The sequence below is a fragment of the Saccopteryx leptura genome, chromosome 5, assembly GCF_036850995.1.
Source record: "Saccopteryx leptura isolate mSacLep1 chromosome 5, mSacLep1_pri_phased_curated, whole genome shotgun sequence".
NCBI classification, from domain to species: Eukaryota; Metazoa; Chordata; class Mammalia; order Chiroptera; family Emballonuridae; genus Saccopteryx; species Saccopteryx leptura.
This window is the reverse complement of record NC_089507.1, coordinates 76,927,345-76,942,548: the sequence shown is the minus strand read 5'-3', so window position 1 is coordinate 76,942,548 and position 15,204 is coordinate 76,927,345. Positions and strand designations below refer to the sequence as shown.

General features: G+C 38.1%; 1 protein-coding gene across 11 annotated transcripts in view; it reads right to left on the bottom strand.

Moving 5' to 3' along the window:
• The window catches only part of PDLIM5 (PDZ and LIM domain 5), a 307,613-nt gene that overhangs the window by 12,262 nt on the left and 280,147 nt on the right, over positions 1-15,204 (bottom strand). For all 11 annotated transcript variants that reach the window (XM_066385696.1, XM_066385693.1, XM_066385697.1 and 8 more), the window contains one exon: positions 9,716-9,890. In XM_066385696.1, the coding sequence (XP_066241793.1) occupies positions 9,716-9,890 (175 nt within the window). The remainder of the gene's footprint in view (positions 1-9,715; positions 9,891-15,204) is intronic.

The following is a 15,204-nucleotide window of genomic DNA, read 5'->3' as shown; positions in this document are numbered from 1 at the left end:
TTGCCTTCCAAAATGACTACAGAAACTGTACACTGGGTATTAGACCTGTGTCTAAAACTGTACACTGGGTTTGAAACTACTGAGAAAGGTTTTATTTAATTCAAACATGACTTATTTTTAATGCACATTTATGTCAAGGTAACAAATGTCTGTAAAGAGATTTTTTTCCCCATTAAATACCATACAGTCATGAACTGATAAGATGAGTTGGTTTGCTTGACAAGAAGCCATTATAAAGCCTTATCTAGTCATGAAGCTTGCAGAGATGAACCATTCTAGCCTCTACTACATTCTTTTCGGTAGCTACATCACACTAATTTTTATTCACAGAGTGTCTCTACCTCCGAGGCACTTTCACATTTATCTAATTTGTCCGTGCAACATTCCTGTGAGACAGACCAGGACAGTTATTATGGACTCAGTTTAACAGATGGAGAAGCTGAGATATAGTATGTTCAAAAGATATGACAAATACCATAAAGTCACTGACTGAATGAGGGCCAGCTGAATTTCCTGATTCCTAGTATATTGCTCTAGTCAACGGATATTCTGCCTTTGAGCCACCACAAAGTAATTGTGAAGATCAAATACTTGACTTCTAGTCAGATTGTTAATAGGAAAAGCCACAGGAATAAGAATCATAAAGTCAAAGCACTTTTTAAACTTTTAAGCCTTATGTTATTTAGACAATATAAAACTTGATATTCAGTAACTGTCTCCCATTGGGAATTCTTTGAAATTACATTGATGTTTACTAAGAACGTGCATCTAATTCTGCAAGAGTCAAGAAAGCACAAAGGCTCTTGATGAATGATTCAAATGTGCCCTGTTGGGTATAAGAGGGTATCTTCCAGCCCCACTTTCAGTTGCCGTGTGTTTCTAAAAAAGAACTTAAAATTTTATTTTTCAATTACAGTTCACATTCAATAATATTTGTACTGGTTTCAGGTATACAACATAACAGCTACACAATCATATACAGTATTTTACAAAGTGTTTCTCCCAATATCTCAAGTACCACCAGGCACCATACACACTTACTACAATTTTATTGACTATTATTCCCTATGCAGCACTTTACATCCCTGGGACTATTTTGTAGCTACCAAGCTGTACCTCTTAATCCCCTCACCTTGTTTCTTACTAATAATATCCCGATAATATGCTGTATAAGTTAGTGCATGCAGCTCTCTTAGCACTGGAGACAAGGAGTTTATTATATTTTTTAAACTTCAGGGCACTATAATTTTGTTATCACTAACAAGAAATGCTTCTGTTAACTAATTCCTGCCAGAATAAAAAGAGCTACAGATCACCTTCCTTGCAACCATATATGTCACTGTTGGTAGGCTGGCTCTCAATTTTGAACTTGTTTATATGTAACAGTCCTACCCAACAAGTTCCTTCTTTCATATTTTTCTGTTGTATTTGGCAAGTAGTTTTCCTTCAAAGATAAACCAAGAAGCCACCATGCTCAAAGCCAGATAGAGTTTTATAAGAAGTCTAAACTCTTCTATCTGGTGTGTATCTGGTTATATATGCTTATAAAATCTGCCAGGCTAAACTTACCGTGACCATAACATAAAATATGGTAGAACTTTAGGGTTTTATGCTACCATTGGTCTAGACATTAAAGTAGTTCAAAACAACTTGCCAGGGTGAATTTTTTATAAGAGCACACCTTCAGCTCATCCAGAAGCCGGGATGGCCTCCTGAGGCTTGTCAGTATCTTTAGGCTCCTCAGTGTGCAAAACAAGTCCACCAACCTCAAACTCTGCATTCTGTTAAAGCAAACGGTCGGTATGCACTTGAACTAAAGAGCTTTACTCCTGGAACATGTCTATCAGTGATACCAACCAGTTAACAAAGTTCTTCTGAGAAAAAAAACAAACAAACATTTAAGAACAATGGACTGAGGACCATAAAATCCATTTTACAGATTTTCTAAAATATCATATATGTTGGGAGCAACCCAGACCAGCAGAGAAACAGGTTGTGCTAATCAGACCCATTCCACAGAATTATTCCTTTCCTGACCAGTGTTCGGTGTGATACCACCAGTCTGTACTGGCATCTGTTACAGGAAATAGCTCCAAATCCACCTCTGCTCTTCCTGCAAGTTGCTGTGGGAAGTGTTCTTTGCTAGACCACGGAAGGCCATATTCACCTGGAAGATATCCCTTTCAGATTTGTGCAACAAGAACAGTTTTGCTTCTTTTGAGTAATAGAATTATTTTTTTATCTCAATGTATAGTATTGATAATTTGCAAAATTAACTCCTTTTTGTTTGGTTGATTGCTTGAAGGCTTTAAGCCAAATTTAGTCTAACTACAGCAAGTATGTATGTCACTGTTGTTGGTCTTGACCAGTCTCAATGACAAATTTCTGTCCAGTGTTGATCAGTCCCATTCAAGATTTTCATTCAGATTTTCTTGTATTATTTTTTCTGTATTTTTCTGAAGCCGGAAACGGGGAGAGACAGTCAGACAGACTCCCGCATGAGCCCGACAGGGATCCACCCGGCACGCCCACCAGGGGGCGACGCTCTCCCCACCAGGGGGCGATGCTCTGCCCCTCCGGGGCCTCGCTCTGTTGCGACCAGAGCCACTCTAGCGCCTGGGGCAGAGGCCAAGGAGCCATCCCCAGTGCCTGGGCCATCTTTGCTCCAGTGGAACCTTAGCTGCAGGAGGAGAAGAGAGAGACAGAGAGGTAGGAGAGGGGGAGGGGTGGAGAAGCAGATGGGCGCCTCTCCTGTGTGCCCTGGCCGGGAATCGAACCCAGGACTTCTGCACACCAGGCGACGCTCTACCACTAAGCCAACCGGCCAGAGCCTTTTCTTGTATTTTATGTAGTAAAAAACTTTCTTTTCTTTTTTTAGTCAGAGAGACAGAGAGAGGGAAAGATAGAAACAGACAGACAGGAAGAGAGAGAGATGAGAAGCATCAATTCTTTGTTGCAGCTCCTTAGTTGTTCATTGATTGCTTTCTCATATGTGCCTTGATGGGAGGTAGGGACTCCAGCCCAGCCAGTGACCCTTTACTCAAGCCAGTAACCTTGGGTTCAAGCAAGTGACCAAGGGGTCACGTCTATAATCCCACGCTCAAGCCAGCAACCCTGCACTCAAAATGGTGAGCCTGTGCTCAAGCCGGATGAACCTGCCCTTAAGACGGCGACCTTGGGGTTTTGAACCTGGGTCCTCTGCATCCCAGGCTGATGCTCTATCCACTGCACCACTGCCTGGTCAGGCTTAAACTTTTTCTTAAAGCTTTCTGGACTAGAGTCCACTACAAACAAGTAGATAAATAATTTTGTCCCTTGAAAAGGTAATTTTAAGATATTTCCTTAATTTCTTTATCAAATGTGAACACTGAAAAAATCTTAAGAACAATAAAGAAATTCCCTCTGCACCTTTAAAAAGTGAGTTGAAAATGACCCTTGCTCCTGCCAAACCTCCTTCGTAAACAAACATGCTCCATGCAGATACTGCCCCAACCTAATTCTCCTTGGATGGAAAAAGCATCTTCCATAAATGCCCTTGAAGTTATATAGAAATTAAAAAATAAAACTGTCTACTTATAACAAAGTATTTTCTTCTCTGTGTCAGCAGAGACTAATTTAACAAATTCATTAACACAGGATTAATGCTGAAGAAGTTCTTCTGGTTCCAGGTAAGCTTGGGTTTCCATCTGTAAACTGGAATGACAGGCTTTGATAACTGCAAAGGGAATTAAGTATTCAGATCCCTCTTAGAATACTCTACACCTCAAGAACCTTACTAAAGACTTGTTGACTGACAAGGGAAGGGAGGGGAGAGAGGTAAAGCACTGATTGGCTGAGACAGAAGAGCTGTGGCATGGAATTGTTTTACTGTTTATCTTCTGGGAGACTTATAGTAAAAAGAAAAAAAAATGAAAGAAGAAATAGAGAAGGATGCTAAGAGAAAAGTACAGAGGAAAAGAAAAGCTTACAAATAAGAAAGATTTAAAAAAATCACAAATCTGAAAAGGCACATGCAACAGGAATTTAAATTTGAAATCAAATGTTTACCTCTTGCTTTCCTGTATTACTTAATTCACAAAGCTCTCAGTGATAGATATTAACTCTATAAACAGATGAAGCTAACATTGAACCCTCCAAGGTCCAGTCACTATAGATTAAAGTTTTTATGTGACCAGAACTTAACTGCATCAATAGATGTTAAAAACAAAACAAAACAATAGTTAAAGAATCAAAGTGTTAATCAACAAAATTTAAAAACAATGCCACATAAAAAAGAAAGCAGATGCTCCAAAATAAATATTGAATCTGATATTCTACTTAACTAGATATAATAAATAATAAAAATGAATAAGCCAGTTTCTAGTATGTTCAACTTTTAGGAAGGCCCTACCATGAAAAAAGTCTAAGAACAGCAATAGAAAAACAGAATGAAATAGAAAAGATAATTGGGAGAAAATGCTCAATACACACACACACACACACACACACACACACACACACACACAGAGTCACAAATATACACAAACAAACATGCAGGAAGAGAAAAGAGGGAAAGACAGTGAAACACACTATCTTTCAAGATCTGCAATACTCAAAATTAGAAATATTAACAACCCTTCTAAAAATTTAGAAACACCATATTTTTGATACCCTTAGTTCTTAATTTCTACTGGATCATGCCTAAACTTTCCAACTTGGAACATCAAAAAAATATAGTTCTTTTTTCATGGAGTGCCCTCTTTAATTCACAGCCCTTTAAGATACTGAATTTAAAAGGTTGTAAGGCCAACTATAGCTTTTTATTGAAAAAAGCTATCTTGAAAGACATGGAGAATATAATCCTTAAGAATAAATAAATGCACAGGTAAAATGAACCCAACTATAATAGTGGATAAAAAGAACAAGCTCTAAAAAAAGGTCCTATTAATTGATAATTTAAAAACAAGTTTATTGGAGGCAATTATATTGAGGTTATTATAAAATCAGAAAAGCAAGAGGAATGTGATTCTATATAAGACAAGTGGAATATAATTTCAATTTGGCAAGATAAATATCATGCATTCCTCCAAACATTTTTACAAAGTTCATTCATCAACTAAACAAATATTTACTAAATGTACTGAGATATGCCAGGCACTGTTCTGGGAGCAGAGACTATAGCAAGAAATAGTGACAGAAAAAGGCCTGCTTACATGGAACTTACATTCCAGTATGGGGGAGAGAGACAACAAAAGAGATAAATAAAACACATGGCACGTTAGATTTTAAATGTCAAGGATATAAATGAAGGGTGAGGGGAGATCAATCGGAAACCATGATGGGGGTAGCAGCGGCCAGGAATGCCCTGATAACTGAGTCAAGACCTGCAGGAGAAGAAAGTGAGCTATGCAGATATCTAGAGGGAGAGAATTTAGGCAAAGGAAACAGCAATTTTTCACTACAGTATATCTGAAATCTCGGTCAATGTCTTCCTCATAAATCTTGGTCTGTGACTTTGGTTGTTTCCTTAAACTTGGGGACTAACACATTGAGCCAAGAAACCTTTTATTTTCAAGTGAAATCTTAACCAGAAGGAAAAATAAAACCTATTAATAAAGGAGTACTCAGAGACTGGAATGAATGGTGAGACAAGCAAATCACTCTGCTGGCCTCTCCTTGGGGTAACCGAGATGGTTCTCCTTATTAGAAAAAGATGGACATTACTGAGCAAGAAACAATTCAGTAACATTAAAATTCTCTTCCTTGCTGTAATTAACAATGGGTTGACTGAAAGTGATTGTTCTGGAGCCGTAATGCAGGCAAACACAGCACAATAGTATTGTGGCTATTTTTTTTTAAGTACTCCATATCTAAGAAGAAATTCAAGCACCATAAATCCCTTACTTCTTTCACAAAGATGCTAAGAAGCTAAATATGAACGGTCCATTTAACTCCACATAATGCAAGTGGTCAATAGATTTTAAAACCACTACATGTAATAGTCAGGAAATAAGCTAGAGTCTTCATAAGTCCATTTTACCAGGGAAACTAAAATGTGCTTTTGGCTACATTAGTTTGATTTTCTGTTTCCCTATTATACCAGCATGCCAATAGTCAATCTATTCATGACTGTCAGAGTGGAAGAGATGGTACTCCTATCACAAATGGACTGCAGATGTTCCATAGCAAACTTAAAGTTTTAGCAGAATTCCCTAAAATCTAACACCCTATTTAGCCATCTGTAAAATAACTAAGTAATAAAAGTAATGCCTGAAATAACACAATTTAGGCAAAATATCCATAATCTTGTCAAGATTCAAGTCAACCAAAAATTTTAAATATTAGATTCAAATAAAATGATTTATGGAGTTTTAAGCTAAATATGTTCTATTAGAGATAACCTGTTCAGTACTGTCAGTGATTTGAGTTTCTCAGGTTTTCTAAAATCAACTAACTTTGCTAAAAATAAAATAAAGCACAAAACTTGTCTTAGTTTGGCTTTACTTTAAAAAAGTTTTCAAAAATTTAAGATATTTAGATAATATAAAATAAACAATATAAATTATATACACATAATATAAAGTACACTGTAGTCAACAAATAATATAAATCTAAGATCTTAAACTTCCTCGAGCTTGCCCAGTTGTAATCTTCTGTATTGAAAGTATCAAGCCTGTAACTGCAGCTTGTTTTTAAAACAGGTGTACCAGAGCATGTTACTTGATCTAAAGCCTCCTTGCTTTGGTAAGTGATACTGGCACTGAGGCCAAGAACTAGAATTATGCTTTGACTAGGTCTCTGAACTGACCCCAATCTATTCAAGCTGCTTTAGCATTTGAGCACCAAGCAAAGTGCGATGTTGATTACTGTTACAAGATCTTGACATGAACTAATCCCTGTTCCTGTTAATTTTCCTACAGATGAAGCTTTAATGTTTAACTGATAACAAGTGCTGGCATAATCCAGAGCAATATAAAATTTAACAGATGAGGGAACAATAAGTGATGGCTATTCATGTTATTAACATAATGTATAAATATTTATTTCACATGACAGATTGTGCATTAAAATTATCAATACATCCTAGTCTAGCATTAAAACTGAAAGAAGGTAGGTAAGAGTGGGAAATGTAATTTCTATCCATATTAAGTTTTTCAGATGTGCTAGTAGTGGTGATTATAGGATGTCACAGAATTTGAGAGCCAACAACATGATCAGCAACTTTTAATTGCTTACAACAGCACACGAGTAGCAGTGACTCCTATCTCCATAAACGATGTTTTTAGCTACCATATAGAATCCCTAAATACCAGTCTATATAACTGAAGTACCATAACTTATAGAAATAATGTGACAAGTCAGAATTTTTAAATTCCTTAATGTTAAATCTAAAAATATAATAACTAAATACAGTTAGTAATTAAAAAGTGTTTAATTTACTAAGGTATAGTTAGTTCAGTAGCTTTTTTTTTTTTTTTTTTTTAAAGAGAGACAGGGAGAAAGAAAGAGAGGGAAGAGAGAGAGATGAGAAGTACCAACTCATAGTTGTTTCACTTTAGTTGTTCATTGATTGCTTCTCATACATGCCTTGACTGGGGGTGGTGGTGGAGCCAAGCCAGTGACCCCTTGCTCAAGTCAGAGACCCTGGGCTCAAGCCAGTGACCTTGGGATCATGTCAACGATCCTGCATTCAAACTGGCGACCCTGTGCTCAAGCTGGCAAGTCTGTGCTCAAGAGGGCGACCTTGGGGTTTTGAACCCAGGACCTTAGAGTTCAGGGTCAATGCTCTATATACACTGTGCCACCACAGGTCAGGCATTGTTTTCATAGTAGTTTAAATATTTCTGCAAGGCAGTAAATCTAAAGTAGTACTTTGAGAAAAATTACTATTATGAATTAATATTATAATTGAACCATGAGTGGGTCTAGAGTCATGCATGATCTGTTCAGGTCAAACATTCACTGAATGCACCTGTGTGCTGGATACTGTACTAGACTGTGGAAACCTCTACTGATTTTCTCCTTTCCGGAACTGCTGTTACTGCTGCCACTGTTACTGGCTAATTCTTAGTAAACAGGTACTACTCAATGAGGAGAATACAATTTAAATGAAAAATAACAACTTATGAAATATTGTATTATGATTCTATTTCTGTAAACAACATCTCAGGTGTGCGTGCTTTAAAAATGTCAGTTAAAGTACTAACAGTGGCTATCTTAAGATGTGAAATTAGCCCTGGCCGGTTGGCTCAGCGGTAGAGCATCGGCCTGGCGTGCGGGGGACCCGGGTTCGATTCCCGGCCAGGGCACATAGGAGAAGTGCCCATTTGCTTCTCCACCTCCCCCTCCTTCCTCTCTGTCTCTCTCTTCCCCTCCCGCAGCCGAGGCTCCATTGGAGCAAAGATGGCCCGGGCTCTGGGGATGGCTCCTTGGCCTCTGCCCCAGGTGCTAGAGTGGCTCTGGTCGCGGCAAAGCGACCCCCCGGAGGGGCAGAGCATCGCCCCCTGGTGGGCAGAGCATCGCCCCTGGTGGGCGTGCCGGGTGGATCCCGGTCGGGCGCATGCGGGAGTCTGTCTGACTGTCTCTCCCCGTTTCCAGCTTCAGAAAAATACAAAAAAAAAAAAAAAAAAAAAGATGTGAAATTATGAGTTTTTATTTTGGCTTTCAGTATTTCTGTATTTTTGAAATGTGACAATGGACATGGACTACCTTTAAAACTGAAAAGCTATTTTATTTTTAATCATGTACTGTGTTCTTGACACATTTATTTTTTAACAGTAGGGTCAGGAGAATATATTTGGTTCTTAAATGAAATAATGAGATTTCTTGGGCTTCATTTTAAGTATTAACTAGACACCTTATCCTAAGCGATAATTACACAGTAGAAGAGGGGAAACCGCAAGTAAGTCTTAAACTTACTCAACTTTAGAGATACCACTGTTTCAAATATTTCAAAACAGGATAAATTAGAAACAAGGAGAGAGTTTGAGGAGTCATTTGAACTGATTATTTGTTACTACCAACAATGGAACTCAGAAAGAGTCAACAAGGTCCTGCTGGTGGGACCCCTGCCATCAACATTCACACCTATACTTCATAACGTTTTAAAGGCCACTCATTAAGAAATGCTTAGAGACTGAACAAGTGCCAGTATACTCACTTAAGATCTCTGGGCCTTTTTCCTACTTGGAATTTAAGAGACAATAAAGTAAGATTTGGATAAAAATATTACAAAGAAGCAGGTTATAATCTAATCTAAAATTTAAAGCATTTATGTATAGATCTAAAGGTAACTATCTTTCAGTGCTTAGGGCTTTAAAAATCCAATTTTCTTTCCTATAAGACTCAAAGTTCTTTATTTTATGTCAGTAGTTATTTTTCATCTAAATGAAAGGCTTCATTTAATAATTTGTAAAATAATGAAGTTCAGATAAATTATTTTCAGGGTCCCTTCGTGTCTTAAAATTTTATTATTCTCTGAAAAGCCACATGAATCATTATTTTTCCTTTGGAATGAATAGCTGAAAGAAATGGTATTTTTAGTTTTAATTTCAAGGGCCCAGAATTATTTATCATTAAAATAGACTCTAACAAATATATGTATCTGCCTTAATAATAACATTTACATAGAAAGAGGGCAATAATATTTCCCCTAAGAAAACTATGAATCTTTCAGACTAAAGAACAACAACAACATTGGTATTAAGTACTTCCAAGAATTTCAAAAACAACCCACCTGATCACCTGGTTGCAGTGGGCGCACATGGGCGTTCGCTTCCCTGCAGGAATGTGCTCCGCTCTTTGCACTAATGTGTCCTGGTCAGTTGGCTGGGGCTGCCCCCTGGCTGAGCTAGCCGGAGCCACTGCACCCGAGGAAGGCACACTGTTTGACACTCTTCCAGCGGAAGGTGCTAGGAATTCAAATACAGAAAACAGGATGAGAATAAGCCACCTAAAAACTGTTTCTAAAAATTAATAACACTATTTTAAAAAATAATCTATTTCTTTGCTTATTCATTCACTCATATTTAAGGAGAGGTTATATACCAAACGCTGGACCAGGACTATAGAGATAAATAGAAAAGAAAATCAAGATTGTAAGACAAAGAGTTCTGACAGATATATGCATAGCATGTTGTAGGAAATGGAAAAATACTTCTGCTTCCCAGAGGAGATATGGTTAAGGTGAAGACTGATGAGGTATTTCTAGTCATTTAGCCATTTCTACTACCCATTAATTAGATTTAACTTGGAATACTGTATATCATAGTCGCATTAAAAACTCAGTGGGTTGAAAACAACAACTCTATATTGTTATCCACATTCTCTTTCTTCCTGTATTCTCTAAGAAGACTGTGCAATCAGTCATCCAGTCATACAAGGTAGCTACATAAGAATCATTCTGGGACCTTCTTCTCCATCATCTGTGGTTATAAAGGGATCTGGTAATTCTGTATCACAATAATTCTTAGTTTTGCCCACTCATGTCCACTCCTACAGTCCTGTCCTGGTGTAGGTCCTTCATGTCTTCGACCTGGACTAGCTACCAAGTTATCACATCCACCACAAGTCCATTCTCCCAGCTGCCATCTAAGCCTGAGATCTGCCTGATCACAGACCCCTTTCTAGGGTTTCCCTGTTCTTCAACTGCTGAGCGTAGTGCAGACTTCTAATCTCTGCATACAGGCCGGTGGTCTCTGCCGTCCACCGCTCCGTCTCTCACCGCTCTCTGCCTTTCACTGTAAGCTACAGCAACGTCAAACTGTCTCCCTTCTTGTGAATGGGCCTTCACTGTCAGTTCTCTATGCTTCTTCTTCTTTCCCTAGTAACCACTATTATAAGATTCAGTTTCAAAGTCAACTGCTCCAAAAACCTTCCTTGAATTATCTCTCCCCACTGCCCCATCCACATAATCCTAATTAAATGTTTCTCTTTATGTTCCCATAATTTTCTGTGACTGATTTTATTACAGCTTCTACTACACATATCTGTCTTTTATTCTCCAACTAGAGTAAGCTCCCTGAAGGCAGAAACTACTTCTAATGAATGAATGAATAAGCTGGAATCAATACAGAAGTGAACGAATGCAAAACTGTAAAAGATTGAAACCAACAAAAGGCCAGCTCCTTACCCATGGGCAATTAAAATGTAATGGAAAAAACATACATTAAAAAGGTTTAAAAGGAGCAATTTTTAAGAAAAGCACACATAATACAAATCAATAGTGCTTATATGTAAGTATACATGTGTGTATATTGATGGACCAGATCCATATAAAAGGTGTGGTCCAAACTGGATAAGATTGATTGGGACAACTGAAAAGATAATTCTCCCCCAGCAGAATAAAGCCTGTTAGCAATGGTATGTAATTACTGATCCAGAAGGCAAGTATTTATAAACACTTAGCACATCTCCAACAGTGCTGTGCCTGGCACTTGAGCTGTGAAATGGCACCTTACAGGCCAGGGAACTCTGCTACTGCCGTGTTTCAAGTGAGTCAGCTGGACTAGGAATATGTTTTCATTCTCTTAAACTCACACTGTCTTATAGAAATGGGAGAGGAAATTACTGTAACAGTCACTTGGTGAACTCTCTTCCTTGTTACCTCATTTATGCACACAGCACAACACTCTCCTCTGTGAGTCTTCAATTTCTATATCCAGGCCGGATTTCTCTTGGAGCACCAGATAAGCATTTTCAATGCCAAATCTTGTTCTTGCCTTTATGTTCAGCACACACAAAATATATTTCATCTTCTCGCACACACACATTACCAGCTCTTCCTAAGAAGCCCTGTGGTTTGAATTTTCCACTGACTCAGACATGGCCCTCCGTATCCCTGACACTCAGTCCCTAGATGCTAACAATGGTTTCATTATAGATATTTCCAAGGTCTGTCCCTTCTTTCTAATCTGAACCCATCCTTTACACTTTGAGTCCCGGTTTGAATCCCTCCAGTCTGGACCATTGCAAGTCTCCTGAAGCAGTCTCTCTGCTGCCAGTCTCTTCAACCTTTTCTGCTAGGTTCTCTTCTCAGCTACGTCAGCCTGACCATATATTCTTTTGTATAAAGCTTTTGGTAATTCCCCCTGAGAACTATGTACCGTCCTGACAGTCTAGTCCCTCGGCGAGCTCACCCCAATCTTCTTTACAATCTTGTCTTTTATGCTCACCTACTTCCCTGCCACCATCATCATACTCGATTATGTCTATTTAATATATATTTAACTTGTGCTGGCACTATTCTCAAATCCTTACAACTGCCCTTTGATTTAGGCACGATTGGTACCACTGTTTTACTCTGAGGCAAAGAGAGGTTAAGAACCCGGCCCAAGGTCAAACACAAATCCAGGCAGAATCCAGTCAGTCTGTGCTTATTCACTACGCTGTGGTCTATTCACCGCCTCTTGAACATGCCATGGCATCCCCTGCTTCTGTGATCCCCAGCCAGTGAAATGGCCCTTTCTCTTCTGCTACTCAGTCTTCCCATTCTGCAAGGCTCATGCAAGTACCATTTTCGTCCCCAGTATATCCTGACCACCCAGCTAGAAGGTTCTCTGGCTCTCCTGAACACAGTGATAGTCAACCTGGCCCCTACCGCCCACTAGTGGGCGTTCCAGCTTTCATGGTGGGCCGTAGCGGAGCAACCAAAGTATAAATAAAAAGAGTTTTAACTACAGTAAGTTGTTTTATAAAGATTTATTCTGCCAAACTTAGCGAAAATCCGACATAAAGTACTTGGTAAGTAATTATTATTATATGCTTTAACTTGCTGTAACTCTGCTTTATAAATTTTATAAAGTAAAGTTACTTCCCTACTTTATAAATCACCATTACTGTGGAACCAGTGAGTGGTTAGAAAATTTTACTACTAATAGAGATACAAAAGTGGGCGGTAGGTATAAAAAGGTTGACTACCCCTGGTTTAACATTTAACACCCCCACCTATGTAATTTGTTATTTAGCAATAGATCCTGTAGTACCTTTTCCTTTTAAGTCAATGAAAAACTTAAAAAATGAAGACAAACTATATATTTCTGACTATCAACTACCAGAAAACCGCCTTTAAAACAGAAGACAAAAAAATAATATTTAATCAAGTAAGTGAGAAAATGAAAGGTTCTAAATCACTTTCATTTTGTCTTTTTACAGGATACTATAAAGATAGAGATTTTTAAATGTGGATTGGGTTCAGGATTTCAAACAGTGGGAAAGTTACCAATTGAAAAATCTGAAAATCAGACCTCAAAGAGAGTCAAACCCTTTCATCTACCATATGCCTTTATTTTATCACATTATCTATGCATAAGCCCTAAAGTACTGAGTCACTGAGACAGTTTTAACAATAAAAGAGTGTAGTAATTCTTCATCAGTCATTGTAAATGGGACATAACGCATCTGGCCCAGGCCTCCAGGAGAAGGTAGAGGGGAACTCACTTATTTCGCATGAGCAGCCATTCTGAGACATGAAACATCTGACCATCTTAAATTCATCGAAAAAGGCTCTCAGCTCACTGCTGTCCTTTTCTCATGAAGAAAAGCCTTGCTTTCTGTTTCTGCTCCATTTTAACCACTTGGATAAGACCAAAGTTCTCACACCTTCATTTTGTTGCTGTGTTGCTAGCACACTGGCCGGCGCACAAAGCTATACAAGCCTGTTAATTACCATGCACTGAACATTTCCAAGATCCAGTTATTTCCCGTCTGAATAAAGTGATGTTTCATTTCTTCAGCTTGAAATTCTCACTACTCTAGCACAGGAATGGGCAACTTTTGAGGCCTCAAGTGCCAACCTTCAGCCTCTGCTCGCTTGGCTTATTAGGGAAAGGAAGAGATCAAAAGGTGAGGTCTTGGGAGTGGGAACGGGCCACAAAACAAGCCCTGCTGCCTTTAGAATTCTGCAGAAGACTCAACTACCCTAAAGAGAAAACAGTCTTCCATGGTAGTAGGGATAAAAATACTCCACATTTATTAAGCCTGTCCTAAAAATCACCTACTTCAAGGTGGGGGGGGGGGGGGGGGAATCTCTTTAGAGATAGCAGCCTGAAGATGACAGTCTGCTTATTTATAAGAAAAAGGTTTTTTGTTTTTTTTTTCCCCCCTGGCAACCTAACTCGGTTGGTTAGAGAGGCATCCCAAAACACAGAGGTTGCTGGTTTGATCCCTCGTCAGGACACATGCAGGGGCAGATCGATGTTCCTATCCCCCCCCCTCTTTCTCTCTCAAAACAAAACAAACTATAGTCCTAGTAGAACTATTAAATAGGAATATTTCATAAGCTAGGGCTCTAAGTCACAAAAAAATGTGACTTACTTAACTGAATAATTCATGAGTCACAGTGGGAACGTCAGGAGGTTCTTGACTCAAGTTTTCCTTTTCTAACCTTAATCTTGAGCTACTTCTATTAAATTTTACTTCTTTTGTGGCTAATCGCTACCCCACTAGGATCATGTTTTAGAAATAACTTTCTTTTATATCCAATACATTTTACACCACAAAACTCATCTAGAAACTTAGAGCCACTAGCTATTTTCCAAACCAACAGTGTTAGTGAGAATATCTTCTATTAACTCTAGAGTGATTATTTATGTGTCTTCTCAGGTTTTCAATAACATATATTCATAATTATTCTATGCTTTTGTTTTTCAGCACTATGATAGTCAAACCTAAAATGACAAAGATTATCGTTAAATAAGTAAACATAAATTAGTGCAAACACCTAGCAGTATAATAGAATACTTTCTTAGTATATAATATGTAAAGTTGTCAAAAGAATCAATAAAATGTACCCATAACATGTTGAGGTGTTAGCTTTTTAAAAAATTTTAGTCATAAAAAAAAAATCTTAGCCATAGCAAGATATCTGACAATTCTATAGGGCAATATTTTTAAAAACAAACAGACCTCTGGCTTACTAAACATGAAATTTAATATATTACAAAGAAATAAAAAAGTCATCTCTTTTGGGTTGCAGACTATTAACTGACGATAAAGTATTTAAAAAAATTGAACCACATAATAGTCATTAATTAGGAGAACAACTTCCTGTTATTGGGTAAATCTTTGTGACATTGGAAAGATAAAAGTGAAAATTCTTTACTTTAAAAAGATCTTTTTTTTTTTTTTGTACTTTTCTGAAGCTGGAACGGGGAGAGACAGTCAGACAGACTCCCGCATGCGCCCGACCGGGATGCACCCGGCACGCCCACCAGGGGCGATGCTCTG